The 25,883-nt window shown below is 41.4% G+C and overlaps 1 protein-coding gene across 1 annotated transcript in view; it reads left to right on the plus strand.

The window, feature by feature from the left end:
• LOC140229497 (roundabout homolog 1-like) overlaps positions 1-25,883 on the plus strand; it is a 133,542-nt gene that overhangs the window by 68,716 nt on the left and 38,943 nt on the right. The window contains exons 7-10 of the mRNA XM_072309747.1: positions 1,260-1,446; positions 18,444-18,634; positions 24,507-24,597; positions 25,658-25,796. Coding sequence (XP_072165848.1) covers positions 1,260-1,446; positions 18,444-18,634; positions 24,507-24,597; positions 25,658-25,796 — 608 coding nt within the window. The remainder of the gene's footprint in view (positions 1-1,259; positions 1,447-18,443; positions 18,635-24,506; positions 24,598-25,657; positions 25,797-25,883) is intronic.

Genomic DNA, 25,883 nt, shown 5'->3' on the forward strand with positions numbered 1-25,883 from the left:
AGTAGAAGGAAAAGATACGATGATATGAGTTCAAGAGGGAGAGAACAACATATATGTCTGGAGACGAATATTGATTGGGCCTGCAGCGGGCCAGCGAATATTGGGCTGACAAACATTCGTAATGACCCGCGATAAGATTGCAACGGTCTGTCCAATGTCTATGAATCAGAAGGGAAAACTAGCTGTGCTTTTCGTTCTCTCTCTCTCTCTCTAAATCTGTTTTCTTTCTTTCTTTCTGTCTTCTCTCTTACTCTGGGTTGCAAGGTGACGAGAATCATCTGATATCTGTTTGAGGTGAAGATGTTTTCGTTCACGTGAGAACTGCTATCTCCCTTCTGTCACAACTTTGGAATGGTGGTGGTTTGAAGATTTGCTATCCAGGTTTTTTCTTTCAGATTTTTTGCCCTTTTTTTCCCCCCATTTAGATAGAAGACCAGAATAGTGTTGCTCAGTATCCTATAGCTGGAGGACCGTGCAGTGTTTTCTTGTTTTAGATTTCTTTCCGTCTTGCTTTTCCTATCCCGCAATTTTCAGAATCTCCATGATGATATCTAAAGAGTAGAATAATAAGTGCATCAACAAGACTGTTGTTTTGTTTTGTTTTGTTTTGTTTTGTTCGGCAGAGGGAGAGAGTAGGATATGAAAAGTTATCTATACTGTTGCATGGATCTCTTATTCTCCCAGAAGATTTTGGTTTGAGGTAGCTGTAAACACGCTCTTCTTTAGAGGGATGGTGTAGTATTGGTGGAGATGAGGATTGGGCTTTTAACCTTTTATGAGATACCAAGAAACTACTTAAGAAGTAATACAGAGCATATTATTTTAAGAGGAATTCAAAGTTTATTTGATGAAAATCAGCTTTGAAGTAGCTGTGATATCCAAACATAAAGTAAAAGAAGGCGTTCTTGATAAAACGTGCATCCCACCTTTTATTAGGATAGCTTTGTTTTGGATGTCCCAGCCATTTCAAGACCAATTTTCATCAAATAATCATGGAATCCCTCTTGGAAAATGCTTGCTCTCTCATACTTCATAAGTTGTTTTTCATTATCTCACCAAAAATGGTCAGAAACCTGAATCCAGGTTTCAACCAAAACTACACCATCCCTTTAAGCTCAGAAAACCCACTGACAATAGTGTTTGTCCTAACTCTCACCCCCCCCCCCCCATAGTCTTTGTGTTCATGATTTTAGATAAAAGAAAAAAATGATGATGAAATCACAACGATACCATCTTCTTCTCCATTCTGCATCCTCCAGTGGTTCAAGGATGGCCGGCCCTTGCGGATCGGTGGACGGAGGAGCATCCTGGATGCCAGCGGCACCCTCTTCTTCCTGGAGGTGATCGGCAACCGGCAGGGCGGACAGGACGGTGGGCTCTACCAGTGTGAGGCCAGCAACAGCCTCGGAACGGTCTTCAGCAACAACGCCACCCTGGAGATAGCATGTAAGTGGTGCTGCTGTTGTATGTTTAAACCATCGACCACAGGGAAGAATTGTGTGTGTGTATGTGTGTGTTTGTGTGTTTGGTATTTGTTGGAGGTGCTAAAATTGCAGATGTTGCCGGTGCTGATTATGATACACTGATGTTGCTGGTATGGTTGCTGATGTTGCCGGTATTGTTGCTGATGTTGCAAGTATTGTTGCTGATGTTGCTAATGCTGATTATGTATGCTGATATTGCTGGTATTGTTGCTGATGTTGGCAGTTTTGTTGCTGGTGCTGATTATGTATACTGATGTTGCTGGTATTGTTGCTGATGTTGGCAGTTTTGTTGCTTATGTTGCTGGTATTGCTGGCATTGTTGATATTGGGGTATTGTAGAGGTTGATGTTGCTGGTGCTGCTTATTCATATTAGGTTGCTCATGCATCTAATGTTGTTTGTATTGCCGACATAGCTGGTACTGTTGAGGTTGCTGATGTCACTAACATTGTTAATGTTGCTGGCATTGCAGATGTTGTTGCGTATATGCAATTAGTGTTTTTCTTTTTGGGGGGGAAACCTAGGTGTTGTGTATGCCAAGCTGCAAGTTTCCACACATATTTGATGTTGAAGAAGACATATATCTAGGTTTTGAGCGAGGACAGTGTTGGATGAGTGATCTAGCTCCAAGATACCATATGTCAGGACAGACGATGCTGGTTGCCGTAGAAATGTGATCCATGTTGATATAACGGATATCATTGAGGAAGTTATATGAAGTTGTTGGTGGACTTATTCACATGTTAAGAGGATGTCCTTTATGTGCACATATGTGTTGCTGTTATTTGGTGTGCACTGTAGTGTCAGTTGTCCGTATTTGGACAGTTTTGTGACTTTGTTATTCATGCAATCATCAGATTGAATTAGGAGTGTCGTAATGTCTCCGGGACGGCACCCAAAAATTTCCTCCAGCCTTTAAGCACGGGAAAAACACAAACGAGAGATTTCTCGTTAGTGGGTAAACAACGCTTGAAAGGGCAAACGGGCAAAGAAAAAGAAGATGCTAGAAAATAGAGGGCAAAAAATCTGTAAACAGTGAAGGGTGCTACTGTAGAGGAAAGGGAAAGTTAAAGGGGGGAAGAAAAAGGTGCAAACTGAAAGAAAAGGAAAAAAAGAGGAAAAAAACACCCATCCCACGACCATCCGAAATCAAGGACCGCGTACGTGATCTGACGCGGTAAGTTGTGGTCGCGGTCTCGGCTTTCAGCCCATTAGTGTGCGACTTGCAAACGGAACACTTCAGGTGCTTGGAATGGAGCGTGCACCGGCGCGAGGTGCCACTCCGAACGAACCGATATGGCCCGCATCATTTCTTCTTCCCTTCTCACCATCCCCCTCCCCCCCCCCCCTGATAAATTCTTTCCTTTTTTTTTCCATTAAAGGCAGTCTCAGAAAGGAAGAGAAACAGAAAGAAAATAAGGTTTTTGATGGGAAAGTGAAAGTCCAAATGTATCGAGTGATGAGGGCAATTAGAAGGGAGAAAAGATGAAATTAATAAAGTTGAAGGACAAAAAAGAGAAGGAGAAGAGAAGGGGTGGAAAGGAGAAGAAGAAGACAAAGCTAATGAATAAAATGAATATGAAGGAAAGGAATAAGGAGAAGAAGAAGAAGAAGAAGAAAAATAATAGTAATAATAATAAGAAGAAGCTTATATAGAACAAGGAAGAAGAAGAGGAGGAGAAAAAGAAGACAAAAAGTAAAAGAGAAACAGAAGAGAAGAAATGGTATAATCTTGCATATACCTAGAGTGAGTTTAAGAGTAATATTTGTGGAGAAAATGTTCTTGCTGCATAAAATGAACAAAACTTCAACAGTTTTCGTAAGGAGGATTATGCACACTTTTTTTTCTTGTGAAAAAAAAAAGAAGAGGAAAGATGGAAACAAGAAGAGGTGAGCAATGCTCTGTTAGAGGCTGGACATTAGATCTTTGAAGAATATAGGGTGGAAATGGGGTACATCTCAGATTCAAAGCTGGTGTTGCCATAATATAATTAAATATGATTAAAGGGAAATGAATGAGATATGGTAGGAAATGCACAAATCTTTACTGAAAAAAGAAGGGATAAAACCCAAAGATTTGTAGACTGGAATTTTCAGTGTACGAATGTGACTCTCATATTTGGTATCATTCATTCAGTTAGGAAAAAAAAAAACATAGAATAAATGGAATATTAAGCAACAATGATACAAGTGTATTCTGTTCATAGATGTATGGTTAACAGTTCATATTCATGAGAGACTGTACAGACAAAATCTGTTTCAACTAAATATAATTTAAGTATGTTGTAGTTTGGACTGGAATCTTTGCTCTTGTGTATACAGTTTGCCTATTTCTGGCGAAAGATTTTTCACAAGATGTCTTTAGTAGAAAAGATTGCACCAAAGGGAAGAAATTTGTTCCTTGAAGAAAGAGTAGCAGCAGTCAGGAACAAAATGTATGCCAATGTAACAGAATACTACAGCAAGAGGGTAAAAGGTGTTGAGGGGGGAGGGAAAAAAAAAAGTGGCTTGACGTAAAAGGTGTGATGGTGTAGGTAAGAAGCAAAAGAAAAAGTAAGTACGGAATGTGAGAAGAATCGATAGCGTGGAAAGTGATAGTGCCTGGAAAATCAAGAGGCATTCGAGAATGCATTAAGGGGCGAGAGGAGAAAAGGGAGAGGGTTGAAGAAGGGGGGCTAACCAGTCGAAAGCGTGGAAGGAAAAACCGGTACACTATGGGTTGGAGGCGTTAACAAGGAGGAGAGAGGAACTAAACAGGGATTTGGGCAAAAGGAAGCCAGTTTAAAACAGCGACGTGTAAATTTTGGGGAGGTTGGGTGGGATGGAGTGGTTAAAGAACTAATGAAAAAAACAAGAACAGAGGAAGGGAAAAAGGGATTGAGAGAACGTGAGAGTGAAAGAATAGCAGATGGAGTCTTGGGAGGAATTTTTTGACGGACTTTCACAGAAGCGTGATCGGAGTGATGTATTCAAAAGAAGAGAGAGTGAGGTGATTCTCTTTGAAAATGCCCTTTCTTTTTCATTTTTTCCCTAAAGAATATTTCACTCCTGAAAAGGGGGCAGGGGCAGGGGAGGGGGGGGGGGGGAGACTTTCAATCTTTGGACATCCTTCAAGTTTTGTTGATGCCTTTCCTCTTGTTTTTGTCTGAAAGAACGAGGGCAAGTGATCCCCTCTCTTTGTCTTTCTCTTTATCTCTGTCAATCTCTCTATGTCTGTCTGTCTGTCTGTCCGTCCATCCATTTCTCTGTATATCTCTTTGTCTCTTTCTATTCCACACACACGAATACCTACACATACACACGAATACCTACACATACACACACACACACACACTTAAGGCCAGGATAGGCATACGTCTTCTCACAAAAATGCGCACTTGTTGAATTGATGTTCTTGTTTATATCTACCACTTGATTGCAAAGAGAGAAAAATAAGTTGCCTGTCCTTGTTTTCTTCTTTTTTTTTCTCTCTCTCTATTTTTGTTTTATATCTCCCTCCTTTTTCCTTCCCATACATGCCCCCTCTTGTTACAAATTGAATTGTAACGGCTCTTAAGGGGGGTAAGATTTGCATGGCAGTAGAATCCATAATTTCAGACACCGCTCTCATAAAAAACAATAAATTCCATCGAAAAGTGTACGGGAGGGCGGAATAGGTTAATGATTTGAAGGAGCGGAAGGGGGAAGTGAGACCCCCCTTGCTGCTGAATTTCGTCGGAATATTTGTCCCCATTTTTTTTTTCCGAGTCTCTAGTGCCGGAGCGGCATGTGAATTTTAACAAGTGTTTTTTGAACGCATGTTAGATGGGAAATTGGCTAATGTGAGGGCAGCCATAAAATGTGCCTACATCTGCAAGAGGACAGAGATATTAAAACGAGAGATGCCCTTATGTTTTGGCAAAAACTAAATTTGAACCAAACCGCTGCTCTATACCCAAGTTGACCTTAATATGTACATGTAGCAAGTATAATCAATCAGACAGAATTGAAGAAGTTTTAAATAAGAATGGACATGAAATATACATGTCACAAAATGCAGAAGTGTAACACATCAGTGAACAGCAAGATGCTCAGAGTCCGTCTCATTTAGTTCTTCTCCTTCCCATCCCAACTGACAATTTCTTTTCGTTATTCCTAAGTCTAGAATCTAATTGCCCTCCATCTCCATTTGCGGTTTGTAATTCTAAAAAGGAGCTCTCGATGTGGGTTACGAGGTGGGAGGTATACCAGCTTCTGCGAGAACAGTGCTAGCTCCATTCTTCATCTTTCCTTCATTCTCCAAGTCCAGCTTTGTTATTCAGTAAGAAAATGGCTCCATTTGCTCATCACAGAGTTAATCTTTCTCTTATTCATCTTTCTCTTTTTCCTTCTCTTTTATTTGTCTTTATTTTCCTCTTCCTTCCGTTATCCATCTACCCTACTGGAGTCAAGCATAGCTTCTCGGGGTTTTTTTGTCCCCTGAGATGGATAAATTTCACACTGCTCCATGAGCATTCCAACAGGCTCTTTTTGTTTTAAGGCAAGGTATCATGGCACCCATCTCCTCCTCATCGCCGTGACAACAGAGATGCGCTCCCAATCAACGCCCTTCCCGTCTCCCCGTCTCTCGAGCGGGAGGAACCCGTAAAACTACACTAAAACAATTCCGCTTCAAGCACCGCACAGATCCAATGAAAACAAGAGGAGTGCGGATTAGACCCCCTCGCCTGTCCGTCCCGTCGTGAGATCTCGGAGACGAGAGGGTTCCTGGAGAAGATAAGGAGGATGGGTGCAGAACGGAACGTTGCTATGAAAACGCAATCGAACGTTGAGCGCTGCTTCGTCTCCCTTTAGTCAGATGATACCAGTGACCATAAAAGGAATCTGATAAGGTAACATCCTTTTTATCCTCTCTCTCTCTCTCTCTCTCTCTCTCTCTCTCCCTCTTTTCTCTCTTTCTACATCCTTGTAGTTCTCTCTTAAATATACAGACGTATTGTAGACATATTAGATAGGTAGATGGATGGATAGCTCTGTAGAGAGAGAAAGATATAGAGATATATATACAGAAATAGAAAGAAAGAGAGAGAGAGATGTGGAAAATCTGATTAAAAAGGGATTGAGGAGGAATCAAAGCAGATTTCCCAGAAAGACAAGAAATACATGTACACTCCACACCAGTCAGAGTAAACGCTGGTTTAGAGACCAGCTAAAGTGACAAGTGTTGAAAGAACGCAAACCCAAACTCACAAATATCTTAAAAATGGCAAATGGAATGTAAACTGTAAGAGATCAACCTCAAGCAGAATTAGTGGTTGCTCTTTTTAATCCCATTCATTCTTTTTTCTTCCTTCCATGTGGCACGTTGAACTACAGAAATAAACCCACAACTATTAAAATGATTTTTACAAAGTTTATTGGGAATACAATCATCATAAAGGTTCAAATAACCACTCAGGAATATACATTTTAGCAGCTGCATAATATTGCATTTAGTTAATATTCACCTATTCATTTATAAAAAGTAACCATTTGTCTACATCATATTGTACTATATACATATAACACTTGTCTTCTTGATCTTTAAAAGTATTCAGAATACAGTTTACCTGTTTCATCATTTGAATTATGTCAGATGGCAGTTCTCAAAGTTCAGTTTTCTTGAAACTCTTCTCTTCATGTCGCCCGTTTTCGTGGAATCGACACTCTTCCGGTCTCTTTTCATTTTCGTTTCTGCAATCTTGAAGCTGTTAAAGACCAAGACAGGGGAAGTAAAAGAAGAAGAAGAAGAAGAAGAAAACAAAAACTCCTGCCACAATGCCAAGAGGGCAATCAATTACAAGTGGAGTGTGCAAGAAAATTTGCATTCTGGGCATGCAATAATTGGCATATCAAAGAAGTCACAAAGAAAACTCATTAAAATGACCCATTTAGGGGGCCCTGTCTCTTCCAACCCCCTCCCAGCCGTATCTGTAATTACTTTTGCGTGGTTCGGGGCTATTTCTCGAGCCCCCAGCCCCCTCCCTTTTCCCGTGCCGTCATCCTGGATGTTCCTCCTTCTCTTTTTTTGATACCCTCTGACATTTCCTTCGTTTCATTTCGTCGATGTTGTCGCTTGAGATGGCGTCCATCCAATATATTGCCGGGCGAGAGACGTCAACGTTTTTCTGTTTTTGTCGGGGGGGGTGGGGGGAAAGGGAGTGAGGAAGAGTTTCTCGGGCTGTGCCTATGAAAAATGCATGTTCTCGATTATTCCATTTGTTTAGGAATAATTACGATGCTGGTTCTCCTGAAATTGCATCTCGGAGGCATGTGTCGGTCATGTTTATGGGCCGATAACAAAATTGTCTTTGTGTGTGTGTGCGAGTGTATGTGTGTGTGGTGTGTGTGTGTGTCTGATGGGCAGATTTCTCTCGGTAAATGTCCATCTTCTTATGTTTCATTGCATGTGAGAAAAACAAGTGTGGGTTTCATCACAAGGGTTAATATAGGCAGCTTGATAAGAAGTGGAAAACGGAAAAAGAAACATATTATATATCAATTATACATTTATGATGTCATTCAATCTCACTGAGAGAGAGAGATATATAAAAAAAGATAAGAGCAAAACTACAGGACTGTAATTGAAGATAAGTTTATGTAAAAACTCACGTCCCTGTTGGCTTTAAGTGAAGACACCCACCTTTTTTCCTCTCTCTCCAACAATCCATTTCATTTCACCTTTCCTTCTCACGATAGGACCAATAACACTGTTGGTGAAAAAAAGTTGACCAATACATGAAGAGTTTGTTTGCAAAAACCGACAAGTCCATATTTGCCAAATGGAGATATTTGCGATTAAAGGTCAAGAAAAATAAAGAGAATAATAAGAAAACTTTTGCTTCTTTTGACCGTAACTTCAAAAATATACCTTTATATGTAGTGACCAACATATCATTTAAAAGGTATTATTTTGTACATTATGACAGAGATCGTACTTCAAAATCTTCAAAAATGAATTTATCGGTTTTTGCAAACAAACCCTTCACATGTAGCTGCATTCACACAACGGAGTCCACGGTTGTTGCATCGCGATGCAAAACTCAAGTTAATTTGCCACCGTTCACACGCACTGCATAGGGCTGTTACTATGTTTCAAACCTACAAAAGTTGATAAATGAAGCCACTGATTACTGTCGAGTTGAAAAGGTTCGATGGAGTTTGGCAAAGATATTGCCAGAGCTCTGTCTCTCTCCTGCAGCCTGAAGTATATCCACAAAATTTCTCTCTACAATCTGACCAGTGAAATTCAAATCAATCTGTCCAATTTTATATCCAATATCTATCCAAAAATTTTGAAGTTTACCTCAGGATCTCTTTTTCTACCAGTCATTCTGAAGGTGAAAAATGTCGGATGTCAGTTTTTGAAATGTTAAGATTCGATTGGTTGGATGTCTAGAGATATGAAGTAGATGGGTTGTCGCATATCAGTTTTTGGAATTTTCAAATTTGATCAGATGTCAAGAGATATGAAGTAGATTGGTTGTTGTGATGAAAGTTTACACCGACTATACTTCCAGTTGATTTCTTCCTTTAAAAGTGCTGTGGATTTTTTAAACTAGATTTCTTTCTTCTTTTTCTTTGTGGAATCTTGGCTAATGAATGATGTAGGGGGATGGGGGAGGGAGGTGGGATGGTTGTAAAGAGGTCGGTCGGTACAATTTGATGTGAGGCGATGCACTTTGAATCAGGGGATGCCGGGCTGTATCTCCTGTAAGCCGGGTCGGAATGCAGGAGGGTTGGTTCTTTTTCAGTTTTAGAGGCTGGGGGGATAGTGCTGTAAGTGACAAGTTTGAAGGAATGCTACATCTTCAAGCAGACAGATGGACAGACAGGCAGTTAGAGACAGACGGAGAACAATGACTTAGTAGATGGATTGTTTGTACTGCAAACAGGATGCGTGACAGGAATTCAGCATTGCGGGAAATGTCCAATCTTGAAACCGCAGAAATTTTTTGTTCGCAAAATCCACACATAGGTGATGGATTTTGTACGGAGGTATATCTTGTTTAGATTAGCTTCAAGTTGTCTCCTTTCTCGGCTGTGATATATAGAAAACACCAAATTTGGACTCTGTGTGGAATGTCGTGTTCTTTGGCATCGGAAGTGTGACAAAAGTATCTGCTTGATGTGAGATTTGTGTGAAATGAAATAGCAGCAGCTGACAGGATATAGTTTGATGAAAGAAATGACTTCCTATTATGTCTTTGAGTTCTTAGTCAAGAATCAGGAAAAAGAATCACATTCATCAGTTATATTGTGTCAATAGAGTATAACTACACAGAGATACAAAAAGACTGGACACACACTTTATCAAAGCATATGATAGAATGAAAAAAAAAAACAGCAAGAGGGTTTAACATTTTGAATTAATGTACAGTTAGAATATTAATACCTGCTGAAATGCATAAGATTATCAAAGGATCACAGCTGGGAGATAAAAAATCAGACAAAATCCAGAGGGAACTATAGTAGTCTTTTTTTTTACTCAGAAAAATGAAAACTGGTGAAATAAAATCATGGTTTTTAATTGACCAATTCAATCAAATAAGCAAAAAGGAAAAGGAAATGAACAAAAGGAATAAGTAATACTGAAGGGGTCTTGATATGAAGTAAAGATGTAGCAAACTTCAAATACGTTGTTATCTACAAGAAATAAACTTCTGCAGAAAGATTGTACGAGATTGGCTGTTTGTGATGTGAGTGCATGCTGTAGTCTGTAAGTTGGCGGTGGTTTTGTGTATGCTGTAGCCTGCAAGTTGACAAATGTGGATCAAACCCAACAGCTTGAGATGGGGATCAGCTCTTGATTTGGATCCATGTCACACTTAATGACGGGGGACGGTTCGAGGGAGGAGCGCTTTTTAGCAGCCAGGTGAGCCTTAAACTGATGGCTGTTTAGTTCGGCGAGGGATGGGTAATCTTCAAACCTCCTTACCACACTTTTTTCCTCAGTTAACCCGTTGAGGATGAGTCCTGAGTATACTCGGGCAAGTGTCTATGGGAAATATGCGTTGTAGCAAAATCAGCCCATCCTCATCGGGTTAAATACCGGTGGTGAAGGAGCTCCCCCCCCCCCCAATTCATCTCTCTGTGAGTTCCCTGTGTGTAGAGGCAGTAGACCCGAGGATAAAAAGACTTTCAGAGAATAAGAGCATAGTTTTTTTCTCGTTCTATTCTTGGCTTAGTGTGAGAGGGGGATATCTGTAGTTTTCATTAAGTGTCAGCTTTGCTTTGTCTGAAACTATGTTGGAGCATTTCTTTCTCTCTGGGAATATTGTTACGTAAAGTCACATCAATTTTGTGCAAAAACTTTGTGAAGTGTTTCACTTAAGATGAGATCTGTTTTGATAACTATTAATGGTCTCAAAAGCTGGTATATTTACCATAGAATTAATCACTTTTTATGGTGGGAACAAAAAGTATAAGTAAATATAGAATTGCTTTCATCATGATACTCGATGTTCACTTTCAACTTTGGAGTGCTTTCTGCTTGTTATCTCTTTAAAAATCCTATGTGATATTAACAAAGAATTTATCACAGAAAGTTGGAGGTAATTTCAAGGAAAACTGCCAAAGAAGCGAGAAGCAAGAGGATGTCAGAGTAAAATGTGACATAACTGTCATGAAGATGGTAGCGAGTACATTGGTTTATGTTGGTGTATGTTGATGTTCTTTCTATTGGGGCGTTCGAATAGCACTCGTCACTGTGTGATGGTGACATCATTTCTAATAATAGCTCACATGATGCGAGCGTCACTGTGATGCAGTGTTCTATAATTGCAGCTAGGAATGGTCAGATTGAGCGGTTGTACGTCTGATGAAAAACAAAAATATCCACTTAATTCACCCACTTGGAGTTATGGAAGAAACTCTGAATCAGTCAGAAGTCAAAATGTGGGGGTATTTCTGTGAGAATGGCTGAAGCTTTAAGCAGAGAAAGTTTTGACGGAGGTTTTGTAGGAATAACCCGCAAAAGACAAAAATGGAGATTTGAGTGATGTTGGAGTCCTTTTCATGATATCAGAGACAGATGCGCTATGAACTTTTGTGTGCTTTTTGCTTGCAAACTATCTCACCAAGTTAGTGCCACCAGTGAAAGAAATAGGTATGGTAGCTTTTTACTTACTTTTTTTCATCTGTTTCCCCAAGTTTGCGTGCTAGTGGAAATGCGAGAGGAGGTCTCATGGGAGGCACGGTGGCAGAAATCGCATCAGCCAAATAACCCGATAACGCCCGAAATCAAAACGACATCTCAAGATCGATGCTGACGAAAATGAGAGTGCGCATCCGAGCACAGCTGTCCCCGCAAAAACGAGCTCCCATTTGGAATCAAACAGTCCTCGATTTGCTCTTTCCTCTTTCCCTTCCCGCTGCGTGGCAGATCGTAGCAGTCATATTTTGCGTAAGAGGAAAAATGGAAAAGAAAGACTGATGTCAACTTAGCTGCAAAATACTGGATTTGTCTTCAAGGCAGCAGGTCGAACGACGCAGCCTTCATCAGAGGTGTATTTGCAGGCGACTCCAAACCACTCAATTCATTTGTTCTCCCCCACCCCATCCCCCTCAACATCAATTTGTCCGCATCAACCCCACAGTTTCCTACCAGCCTCGGCTGATGAGGGAACTGCTGGGGCAGGCTACCGAGAGAACGGGGGAAAGCGGAAAGCCGAGAGTGACATATTTTGCTCATATTCCGCAAATCACCACACATTTCCCGTCGCGAAATTGATGTGTGCTCAAGTCGCAACCGATCCGGTCTGGTTTATCCACCCTCTCCCCACCAGATCATCCTGTCCTCTGCTCACCGTGGCAACCGCATCCCATCTCCTCCTCCCACTTTGTGTTATCTCTATCGCCGCTTTCATGTAAATGCAAGCAGGGACTTTCGGAGTGAAAATACCCCGGTACTCATTTTGATATCCTGCTTTTCATTTCCCTGTATTTATGGATTTCATAGGAGAAATATGTTCTCTTCTCTCATATTAATATGGTTTGAAAATGAGAGCACAAGCCTTGATTTTGATGTGTTGGATGTGCTGGTTAGACAGTTAGTTAGCTCAGTCGGTAGCATGTCTGCCTCTCGATCCTAAGGACCCCGGTTTAATTCCCAGGTCCCACTGAGCAATGTTGAGTGCAATCATACTGTCCCCTCTAGTAAGAGCCAAAACACTCTGTCCCTCAGATAGGACATAAAATGGAGGTCCCATGTGTGAGAGAGTCACAACTCAAGCACGTAGAAGATCCCGCTTCATTTATTTGTCGCAAAGAAGAGGGTGTTTAACCCACTGGAAGTGGTCATGCTTTACATCCAATTGGACCCCATGGAAGATCAGTTATTGCAGCTGAATATGGGCTGTCCAGCCATCTTTTTTTAGATTGGAATGAAACAAACAAAAACAAACAAACTTTCAGCAGAAGCGTGTGACTTTACTCTGAAATCTATGTTTACCTCATTTGAACTGAAACTAGCAAGTCAGGCAGATTTTGAACAAGGATGGTATAGTTTGCGGGAAGAAGCCAAGAATTTTGTTTTGAGCTAGAGAAATATGAGAGTGGAAGTGGGATGGGAAAAAAAAATTACATCTCGCCTTCATGTAAGTTGAGCTTAATTCCTCCTCTTTAACAATGCTTGGGAAACTTTCGATGACGGTTGCTAACGGGCGTGGTATTTTGCACGGATGAAGATGCGAAATCCCCCCGCCAGAAACACCAGTATTAGAGAAAACAGATCTTGCAGGTAACCCTCGGTATGCGGGGAGGAATACAGTCGCAAAGTACCAGCAGATGGAAAGAAAACAGCTCAAGATAAGGCCCAGTGATTGAGTTGATTGTGTCTCGCAAGGTTTGTGCGGGGGTTGACTGGCTCTCGCGGAGCCTCCTTAGGACCAGAGGGGGAAATTGGTCTCGACACGAGCAAGCCGGGTGCCCAGGGAGGGATCACGATACCAAATCTTCTGAGAGATGGAGAGGGAGGGGGAGGGGAGAGGGGCGGAGGGGAGAGGGGCGGAGGGGAGAGGGGCAAGTCCAAAGGTTAAAGGGGTGGTGGCGGTGCCCAAACAGTCAGCAAATCATTTGAGGTCTTGATTATGTCCAACTCATATTCAGGAAACTGAAGAAAAAAAAGATGCAGAGGATTGTAGATTTGAATTGCTGTGGTGCAAAAAGCTTTCAAAGAAAGATATATTCTCTGCGCAAATGAGAAATCATACCACATCATATCAAAAGTTTTATGATTGGGGATTTTAAAAAAAAAAAGGAACACCGCTTTTATCAGAACTTCATGGGTGTATATAGAAGACACAAAGAGTTGCTCACAAAAATTGAAAACTACCACATTTCAGCACTTATAACAAAATGTTTGCATTCCCCTGGGATACCTATCAGCTTGAAGAGAGATAGCTTAATTTGGTTCCTTTTGAGTAACATCGTCATGACTAGCTTTCTACCAGGAGTGCAGTTGCATTGGAACATGGAGACCTACACTGTAAATGTTGACAGGGAGAACATTACAACTAGCTTCCTTAGATGTGAAGATACCACTACCAGCTGTGTGATAATCTATTGCTCTCTCTCTCTCTCGCTAATGAGGAGCCTCACACGAGAACATTATCCATTAGCATGATGGCGGAATATCATCCGCTGCCACGACGATAATAATGACTCTCAGTGAATGTCGGTGACATCCAGTGGCCCATGTTTTTACCATCCCCGGATCATGCTCGGTCTTGGTTCATCCTCCATGCACAGGGATCATGAGGTTCTCTGTGGTCTAGAAGAGCAGGTGGCTACAACTTCCCGGCGACGTCCTGATGTGTTGTCCCTTTCTCTTCTATTTCTCTCCCTCTCTTTCTCTCTCTCTCTCTCTCTCTCTCTCTCTCTCTCTCTCTCTCTCTATCTATCTATCTATCTATCTATCTATGTATCTGTGTGGCATCGTGAGGAAAAGTTTCGGATAATTACAAAAGTGATTCTCAGTGTGATAATGACTGCATCATAAGAATGATGATTGTGGTGATGGCAGTGGTGATATTGGTAACAATTTTAATAATGATGCTAGTGGTGGTGTTGGGGATGAGAATGATGATGATGATGATGATGATGATGATGATGATGATGATGATGATTATGGCAGTGGTGGTGATGTTGAATCTGGAACGCACGGATCATTGGTCAATAGATGCAGGTTGGAGGGGGGTTTTCTGACTGGTGGTAGAAGAAACGACCACACCCTGGTCTAAAACCACCCAATTTCAAAGATACTCAATCCAAAAGAAAAAAACCTGCAACTCTGCAAAAATTCCTCTTCTGCTTTCCCCCCAAGAAAGTCCATCCCATCTCTGGAGGTATCCTTGTCACACCCGTAGCCTCCCTTGAGTCACAGGTGTCCTCCACCTTGTCATCACCTTCACTACCAACCATCCTCCGCATCTCATCCCATCTCCCCCCACCTCCCGATCATATCACTGGTGGGTTGTTTTTCCTTAATTACAGGAGTGAAACCTCGGGTAGTAAAAAAAAAAATACACTTTCTCTCTTCCCATTTGCACTTTTTGTAGAAACTTTATGTTTTCTTTGACATCCTAAGTATTTCTTTGGTCAGAACAGTCAAATGGTCCGCCTTTGCTGCTGTGTTTCCTTTCAATTCTGACTCACGGTTCGTCGCTAAAATCCATCCAATTGCCCGGGAAATGAGGGAGGTTGTGGATGGAAGCGGCCGATTTCAAAGTGTCCACTTCCAGTTTACTCAACACACCTGTTTGATGCCAAGTGATGCCTAGTCTGCATCCTGCAGCCACTTTTCATCCTAAAATTGCCCTTTGCTCTTTCATGATCCAATGATTGGGTCAGCTGTGATGTTTTACTGCTATTTTCACAGTCTCCTGTTCTCTTGATTACAAGAGATAAAAGTTTTACGGGATTTGAGAATGATATCTCTCACATTTTGAAGAATCAGGCTTTGTAATTTCTGTGGAAGTCATATGTGGGAGATGCACTTATAAATGAAGTCTGCCTGGTGCTAAGACTACATATGGTGTGCTTCTCAAACATCCATTTAGAATAAGTATCAATATATCGCAATCATAAACTGAAGTTGGTAGTCAAGGAGGGGAGATGTTTAGATAAGTCTGGATTGGATACTAATGCCCCCTAGTGCAGCAACCTGATGAGGTAGTTTTGATGAGGTAATTGGGAGTGATGCACAGTTGTTGAAAATGGGTTTGCCTTCTCTGATCTGCCCAATCCTACATCAATCATCTATCCCCAATTCACCAATTATTTTTTTTTCTCCTCTCCCCCCCCCCCTTTCACTTATTGACAGGAGTTGTTGTTATATGATTACAAGATGCTTATGAAAAGGATCTTACCGAAAAATGATGAATCAGAAGTAACAGATCACTCTTGTCCAGAAAAAAATATTATATTTAATTCAACATCTTATTATTATATCATTACTTGCTTTGTACATTAATATTATAATGGCAATCTTTATATCTTTTCCAAATTCGCTGTCTCCACAAACCCACATCAAACTCTTTGCATTGTGGCCAGCCCGAAGAATCATGCCACCAACAGATTATCAAAAAGTTTGGAGGGATTTAATCTGTCAATAATGAGTAGGAAAGTAAGAAACAACAATATGATGAGGCATTATGTAAAACTCATGACATCTACAAGTGCATGGTACTGTTCGTTGTGACCTTTCCCATACATATTTATAAAAGTGTACATACTTGTACTAATATTCAAATATTTCTTGGTACGTTGTGATATTATTATTTTTACAGTGAAAGACTTAATATTGCTTGCTGCAGTTTAACCTGTCTGTACCAGAGACTTTGGACAGTGTGTACAATGCAATGGGGTTTCTGTGCCAATCAGCACTCAAAGCACACTAAGGGTTAATGAAGAAAGTGGAAGTGGATGAAGAGAAAAAAAATCATTGGTATCGGCCTGAGTGATCTTTGTTGGTTGTCAGATATATATGCAAGGATGGAAAGTCTGCACTCTGTTTAACTCAGCATTGGTTTACGAGCGTGGAGCCGTAGGTTTTATTACAAACACGGCAAATTCTTCGACCGACCATTAAGTTGTGGAAATTTATGAAAATGCCCAGAACACATCATCAGTCGCAAGAATGCGCAATTTGCGGAGGGGGTGGTGATTATCGACCGTAAATACTGCCCTTCGTAATAGTGCCATGGCAATCATCAGCCACGATTCTTGAGGGTTCTTTAGCCGATCTTTAGCACCAACGGTAAATCACGGTGGATTTTTCCGGATCCGTGGCTGAGGCTTAGAAAAAAAAAGAAGGAAGGGGTCTCTCTTCCAATTCCAATTTGTGGGTTCGTTCGTTAGACGGAGGGTCGGAAGAGAGCAACCAAATGAAAACAAGAGACAGTGTGACTCATGTGCGGTTTTCATCCGCCACGCTCGCAAATTACGGCCCGGGCTCAGTCCGGCTGCGGCGGAGGTGAGGATGTTTCGGTTGAGAGACAGAGACCGTATAAACACCCGGTCCCCGATATTTTAATATCAACGTAAACAGTCGGCTATTACTGTCACAGGTCATGTACGGAGTGACTGTTTTAATGAACGTCATGCGGGGAAAGCGACTCTTTCAAGACGATGAACTTGCTTTCTTTTTTTTTTTGTTCGGTACTTCACCTTCAAGTGACGTCCCCTCTCCCACCCCCCCCCCCCCTTCTCATCCCTTCCCCATAAGGAACTGGAGACCATTTCTGAATGTTTAGCATGGGGCTTGATTTAAGGACGTGCTAAGTAGTGAAAACAAGTCCGCTGGGTAACCCAAAACCAGTCCGGTGTTAAAACCTCCGGGGGGTCGGAGAAACCCCTCTCCGCTGCTCAGGGGGTTGGATGAAGTGTCACACCACTGATGAATCATCCTAGTCTAGGGTATCTCCAAGGTGGAAAAAAAAAGAGGAGGGGGGAAAAAAAAAGAGGCAGGTAATGAAACTAATAGAATTAAGGGCAATTTAGTTTTTAGGTCAAGATGGACAAATTCCTTTCCGACCTACCTGTGAGTGAATGTTCCCATCACCTCGTCTCATTATAGAGAGTTGATTGATTGAATGACATCCTTGTGTTGTTGTTTTTGTTTTTTCTTACAAGTCTCTAACTCATATGTTCTTCTTGTGCTCTGTGCTTTTAACCCAATTTAAACACTTCTTGTTCTCATTGTATCTTTCAATTCCATGTTAGAGGTTGTGTTGCATCTTTGTGTTTTTAAGGTTTGCATAGAAGCATCAGATACATAGTATGTATGTGACTGATTCTTCTCATCAAATCTTAAAGACATGAAGATCACATATTATGTGATGTTGAGTTAAGAATATGTACCTCATTGTTTGGACACCCCATATGGGTTCATGGTCAGATGGTTTGCAGGTATCTACATTGTACGATATAGCTAGCCAGGCGGTCAGAATCTCTCCTTGCTGCATTGCATTGTTGCTTCAGCTGTATTTCAAGAGAGCGAAATATTCAATGGAGTCATCTGCTCTTGACATATGAGCGAAGTATCTTAACTTTCTTCATAAGACAGATATTAGTAGTAGCAGTTCAGTGTCTAGTTCCTTGGAAACATCTGACTTTCACTCTACATCACAGTATGATATTCTGAGAATGGCAAACTTAATCGACTCAGCACATTGAATTTTGGCCCTCTCGAAAGAGCTCCGAGAATGCAAGTTCTCCTCTGAAATTCCCTCCATTTACTTTGACCCTGTACAGCATCTTTAAGTCAACATTACTGATTGCAATGTCTTCTTGATTGAATGATTCAAACTTGAAATAAATCAAACTTTGAAGTCAGTTTTGTCTATCACTGGTCATCGATGTCTCTTATCTTGTGTATTGGTTCTTACCCCTTCTAATCCTAAACCTCTGCGATCTTTCGTCTTCTTTCCCCATCTCTCAGACCTTAAATCGGACTTCAAGCTGGAGCCGGAGAGTGACCAGGTGATTTCTGGCGACTCGGCAGTCCTGGTGTGCACCCCGCCCAGGGGGTACCCCACCCCCGAGGTGACGTGGCTGAAAAACGACGAGCTCATCGAACCAGACAACATCCGTGTGAAGAAAATGGCCGATGGCAACCTCATGTTGAAAGAGGTGAGGTGAAGACTTTATCTTTAAAAAAGTAACTTCATTGAAGATGATATGCTTTGATGAATCAACAAATGAATAGTAACTTTAAGACCAGTGAAAGACCAGACGTTGAGACCAAGTGTTTGTTTCATGAGCATTCTTGTAAACTCAAGTATTATTGATCTGTCTAGGCATATGATGTGTCTTACAATTGCCTCTGGCTTTAATACCCTTCTAGGTGATGTGGGAAAAAAGACTAGAAAAGAAAATGTCCAGTGATGGTATGTTTAAAAAATGTGCAAGTGATATGACGCTATCGGATTACCGTCAAATTAGATCATCCGGAAGCGTGCTAATGGTGTAGGATGCGGTTAAATGAGGCTCGCTTTGGTAGACTCAGTGAGCGCTGCGACCGATGACGCGATGGCAGGGCGCGTGCGCGATGACAAGTGTTGGAGGGGGGGCGATGGGTCGGCGCCGAAATAAGCCGGTGGGGAAAGATGTAGGGGATGGCAGCCGCCCCCGTTGCTGGGGGCGCAGCTGAAATTGAAATTTTGTCTCACACCACGTCCGCGGCGTGCAGCAGAGGTGCATGGACGGTGCGTCTGCCCCTATCTTTGGAGGGGATCCGAGTAGCGCCGCATCTAAAGCTCCTAAAACTTGTGATGTGTTGTGCCCAGAGGGGGCAGCGTAATACTAGACCGAACACTCCACGCCGAGTACAAGATCTGCCATATACGTTTCCCATGAATCGACACATGTAAAGTGCAGCTGTCTGCGCAACGTGATGCGGGGTGAAAAATCAATAAGTGTGATGCTTTCTTTCCATAAACATACAACTAGATCAGCAGACATGCATAAATTGTACATGTTGCTCAAATTCACAGTCACACACACACGGAAGAAATTATTGTTTCGGTTAAAGATTCAAAGACCAAACGAATGCCTCCCCCCAACCCCGTTTTTTAAGAATTGGAACAAGCAATGGGGATTTGTATCAGTTCTAAGTCTGTTGTTACATGTGTATTGAGCAAACATCTCAAGATAATCAATTACAGCTCTTCGTTTGATTTGATGGTAAGATATCTTCCAAGCATATCAATACCAGTCTGCGTCCGTATTTTTAACAAAATAGAATATAAGATCGTTCAACCGGTGGAATAGATTCTCTGCGAAGAAGTGGCTAAAACGTTAGCTTCATCAGCTTGTACTGGAGTTGTAAGGATGCTTGCTTAGTTACACTGCAAACAGCATCCACAGTCATTCAAGGCAGTGGGTAAGATTTTCAGTGGGCCCGTTCCTCCCATCTCACTCAACTCCTTCCTACACAGCCCCTTCCCCTTCCCCTTCCCAACATGATCTCTGCTTTCACCATAGTTTAAATGAGAGCTCGGAATGTTTCTTTGAGTAGAGCTGTCTATTAAAACTTCATTCATGACAATGTCATCCATCTTCCCTTCTCCTTCAACCTGTCTCCCTTATTTCCACCATCCTCTCCATCTTCTTCCTCCTCCTCCTCCTCCTCCCGTCCTCCTCCTCATCATCCTCTTCTTTCTCCTCCTCCATAACAGCTAAGAAGAATTCCGTTCCATCCTAACGTCGTTTGGAGCATTCCAGCTTGACAAATGTCCCTCCCTGCATTCGCTCTCACAAATCGGGCGTGCACCTATCAAGAGAATTTCGGCCAATTAGGTGGGAGGGGCACATCTCTCTGGAAGAGATTGGGGGAAGGGGGGGGGGCTGGAATGGACAGTGGTAGAAGAATGCTCCCTGTGATCATATAATATATGTAGGTGGAAGTGAGGAAAGGGGGAAAGAGGGTGAGGAAAGGAAGGGAACGAGGCGAGTGATTTATTGCATTTGGTCTAAAGATGGGTCACCGGTGATTCAATGTCTGTTCTTTGAAGTCAGGGTAACTGCTGTCAAGGAGGTGTAGATTTCTTCTCTTAATTAATTGATTGATTGATTGTGATTAGCAGATTTGAGATGCTGTGATATATACAGAAGTGATTTGTTTGATGGAAAGACATATATGGGGAAAGATAAAGAGAAGAGAGTTCCTTTGATATATACATACCTTTACAGCGAAAGAAAAAGGATATATTACATATATGTGATTGTGTGTGTACAGTACATGTGTACGTTCTCGCAAACGGCTTCAGTCGGTGACTGATATTGTCCTGTTTCACTCCACTGCCAGGTATACATTTTACACTGAGCATATTATACCCATTTGCTCGGAGTATTTAAAACAAATGAAAAGGCGCCCTTTTAACTAGGAGTGCCTTACAGCCTGTATATAATGCACCTGCTCATTCTGCATATTTAGGACCTGTGTATGTAGGTAAATAGTTTCACACTATGCAAATGAGGAAATTTGAACACTTTTTCATATACCCTCGATTGTTGTGTTTACTCTTTATCTGGTCCAATAAATAATGATAATAACAATAATTAATAGTAATAGTGTTAGTAATAGTATTGATGAAAATGATTATGATTATGATAATAATAATGATGATAATGATAGTAATATTTAATAATGCACCTATACACTGTATGAAGCCTGAATTTTTACTTACTAAACTGAATCTAAGTCTCATTTTGTGTGGTTTTCAATTTCAATTAGTCAATATATCTTATAAGATAGAAATGATTTTTTTCAGGAATTAATGGAATATGCATGGTTACCTTGAGCAGACTGTCATATCCCCAGTTGAGGAGATAAAAATGATTTTTTTTCAGGAATTAATGGAATATGCCCGGTTACCTTGCCTGGTTACCTTGAGTTATGCCCGGTTACTTTGGGTTATCATATCCCCAGTTGAGGCATTTTTATGAGAGTATGTGTGTGGACGTGGGTGGAGAGAGAGAGAAAGGAGAGATCAAATGTAGAGATAGAAAGAGAGAGTGATAGTGACAGAAGGAGAGAAAAGGCATCTACACATCAGAAGCCGTGTTATGGCATCGTGTTACCAAACCAAATAAACAGGGGAATTTCGGTGTGCCCGTACCCTAATCTCCGAGACAGTGCAGTGCGCTCCCGAAACGGCGGCGGGACAGCGACTGGGGGTGCACCTCTCTCACACATACAGTTGCCCTTTCGCTGATATGGCCCCCCGACGTAATTAATACCCCGACAACACGCTGCAGTGTTTGCACTCACTTGCGCCACTTTATTGCAGTGTCTTCGTCATCTGTCTAATTTTTTAATTCATGTTTAACGACAATTTCTCAGGTCCAGGATCTGATAATCTATCGGCAAGAATCATTAAGCCTGCATCTTCTAACAGTATGATAAAATTCATCCTATGTTTAAGGTGTGAAAAACTGGTCCCCCTGCATGAGCAGTGACTTAGATAGCGACAGATGCGTGAGAAACTTTTCTGTGCAAACAATGGAACCACTCATATTTTCATACTCACCTGCGAAATATGCCAAGAATCTCCAACAGGTGAATAAAAAGATATGACGGAGAGAGAAAAAAAAAAAGATGCAGCAAATTTGCTTGAAAGTTTAGTACAAGAGAACTCTATAAATAGTCTGGGATCAGAGGCAAAGGAAAACAAGGACCAAGGGGTCCTCCCCCCAAACTCGTCGAACCGCAACCGGAGGTAGCAGGCGTTCTTCACAGAAAGCAATCTCAGACAAGATAAGAATTAAGTGACAGAAACAAAGAAGATGAGGGAGAAGAAAGAGAAAAAAAAAAGCATTTTCAAATATCAAAAGAACTACCTCCAAAAGAAAAAGAGAGAGGGGGGGGGATAAGGGATGACATTAAATGCAGCAGTGTAGCTGTTTTTGACCTTTTACAAAGATTGGATGGTGTTGAGTGAGGAGGAGAAAGTTGAGGATGGGTCCAGGGAGGAGGGAGGAGGAGGGTAAGGGGATATTGGAGGGGGGAGAAAACTGAGAAAGTGATAAGAAAGTGGATGGGGCCCAGTTCACACTCGCAGAATGAGAGAGTACGTCCTCCCACATCGAGCAAATCAAGAAGGCAGTCGTGGAGGGCATGCCGTGTTTGTCACCATGCTGAGTGCGTTCCATCTGCAAGTCCGTCTTCGATAATGCAGATTAACTCTATTTTACTACCAATGTTGCCATCTTATCCAAATTGGCAACTCCTAATTTTGACACATAGCATATGTTTAAGAATGCTTTAAGAGGGAACAGTGGATGCAGTTCCTTGAATCCTCACAAAATCAGAATAAAATACATTCATATCTTGCCAAACTGAGACAGTACAGATTTATTTTGATCTCTCGAAAATGTGTTGCCAACTTAAGAGTGAGTGGTGCATTTCAGGATTTAGAGGCTTTGGGTATTTCTGCAAAAAAATTAAACAGTCTTATGTGACCAAACTTGGCCCAAGTAAAAGAAGAGTTTACAAAGCAAAACCACCCCTTCATATGTTTAAGTGTGATATTAGCGTATCTTTACCTAGCTAATTTTTGTTATTTGTCTCTGATTTGCCTTCTTCTGCAGCTTTTGTAGTGAGCTCAATACATCAAGGTATCTAACTTGATATAATTTTTAGCAAGTGAAATTCATCCCTCATGTTTTTCATAGCCACTCCAGTTATGTTATACTTATAGGTTCATTTTCTCAGAGACTTTTTTTATTGTTCACCACTCGTAAATGGCAGATTGTTATTGTTTCAAAACATATCTTTTCTGTGAAGTAGAATCCCCTCGAAGATTTTCAGGTAATTTTTTTTTTTTTTAAAGTGTGGACGGGGCATGACTCTGCGGAGTGAAAGCAAAGAGCAGGGATAGTCAGAACCGAAAGCTGTCTCGCCGGAACATCTGTCGAGGGTTTTATCACTTTCTCAAATCGCAGGTCTCACCGGGGTTTGCGGGTTGCGAGCGAGCGCATGGGTTATGTCAGAGATGGGTTTCTACCCCGGCCAATTGTCGGTGTCTTCTGTTACTCGTTGGCGACAAGTTTTGAGATGCCGCAGTTGCTCTACTCTTCTTCCCATCATTTCTTTGCGTGAATGTTATAGGATTAGCTGATATCATGTAGATTCCGTATGTGAAAGGACATTGATATCTTGTTTCTTCCTTATCATTACCCATAAAAGAGACGGTTATTTCATGTTGTGAAATTCACAATGAGCACAAAGTGGACAGATGAAGAAAGATTAAGGGTGGGGGTTGACACGCCAACTCCGTGGTTTTGTTTACTACAAGATGGCCTAGCCTTAGAGTTCAAGATAGGTGATACACTATCAGTGTATCACCAATTTGTGTTTGTTGAAATCTTTCTTTATTTCTTTCTTTATTTTTCGCTCTTGCTGCCAAGTTTTGTGGTCACTACATCCTAGAAGTGCCATGACCAATTCACATGCAACTTTCCGTGGTCGTTACACTTGCCCATGAATAGTACCTATCAGGTGTTCATTGTGAGCACCCATTCATGTGGGACTTGTTATTCAATTTTCCAAGTAGTTGTATTTGAGATGCAGAATTATGGTAATGAAACGAGGAACAAGTATCATTCCTCTTCAGGGGAAGAGTTAACAAATTCCCAATGTTGAAACAATATCCAGCATATTTATGTTAATACCAGAGGGAATATTTTCTTGAGATTTGAGTGACATGAATCTCTGTGGACTCTTGAAATTCCTAAAAATAAAAAACTCCAAATTATACCGCACACACAGTCTTAGTCTATGTGAGAGAATGAATCTATATGTTGCAATCCATTTGTCTGTATTTGGTGCAATTTTTCACACACTTATGTTTGTATAGAAATGTGAATTCTGTCAAAGAAGGGAAATTATTCCATCTATTGTTGTAAAGATTAACTTAATGAAATTTTAAGATTTGCAAGGTAAGAAATGATCCACAGTACTAAAATTTTCATATTTTTATTCGATTTTTTTTTTTTGCAGCTAAGGAAAGACGATGAAGGAGTTTACAAGTGCCGAGCGACAAACGTGGCCGGGGAAGCAACGAGCCAGGCCGCGACATTAACTGTCCAAGGTTGGTATTCTCCACGTTTCCTGATCTTTTGTCTGTTGTGTACATTTATGTTGTCATGTTTCTTGCACTGGTGTCATATAAAAAAAACATGGATGATAGGGAATCGTTTGGTTCTGAGAAATATGTGTGCACGAAGATGTGGAGCTGGGGTTTATCTTGGTATTAGCTTTGGAGTCTGTGCATTATGCTGGCCAGGATAAGGGGAAGGCAGGGCAAATGGCGGGTTTCATTCGGGCTTGTCAGCAAGACTTAGCGTCAAGGTTTGTTACATTCTTTTCCATCGAGCTACCGTGACTCCCAGTGCACGTCAAAACTTTTCCATTTTCATCCATTTTTTTTTTTCATCTTCGTATCTTGGCATCTCTTCGCCAGGGTATCTTCTTTTGTCACTCTCACTTATTGTATCTTTTCTCTCCTATTTTTGATTTTGTTTATGATGGATATTTCATTGTAATTGGAGATACATGTACATGCATATGTCTACATTTGGTTCATTTTCTTTTTGTTTTCTTTCCCTGACTGATAGAAAGTAGCCAAACGAGTGCACTAAGAGGATGTAGAAGTCATTTGTTTAAGATGACAATGCTTCAACAAAAAGCATCTTTTGATTGTGACAAATTATAGGCAAAATACAAAATATCAATCATGCTAAAAATGTTTCAGGTTGTAGGTCGAGGGGGGGGGGGAAGAGATGAAAATAGACATTCTGTCTTTCCAAGGCTGACCCAGGTATAGCTGAAAAACAAAATACGCAATTGTACCACCAACGCTCCGGTGCAGAAAAGAGTACCTGGTAGAACGTTGAGCATTCTAGGGGTTGGATGTAGCAGGTGTTTGCCAGAAGTTTGCAGCTCAGCTGGAATGCTCCGTTGCTCCTAAGGAAAAGAAGCTTGTGTTTAAGGTGCAGAGTTGATTCCGATGATCAGCGTGATGATAAGTCCCGTGTGGTGAAATGGGGATACATAAAAACAAATCATTTTCATTTAGTTTCAGTTCATCATTCTCTTTCCTTTTTTTTTCCTCTCTCTCCATCTCGTACCCCACCTGCCCCTCCCACCAGTCAAACCATCGTTCATCAACCCGCCCCAGGACACCATCACGGCTCCAGGCGAGGCGGCCGTGCTGAAGTGCGAGGTGGAAGGAGACCCAGAACCGACTGTCACCTGGAGTCGGGATGTCGGAGAAATCCCGGCTGGCAGGTAAGGAAGAAATACAGTGACCAAGAAAGTGACCGCTGGGGGGGAGGGGGGTTATAGTAGTAAAAGTCAGTGTCATATAAGTTAGGT

The sequence above is a fragment of the Diadema setosum genome, chromosome 6 (assembly GCF_964275005.1).
Source record: "Diadema setosum chromosome 6, eeDiaSeto1, whole genome shotgun sequence".
In the NCBI taxonomy this organism is placed as follows: Eukaryota; Metazoa; Echinodermata; class Echinoidea; order Diadematoida; family Diadematidae; genus Diadema; species Diadema setosum.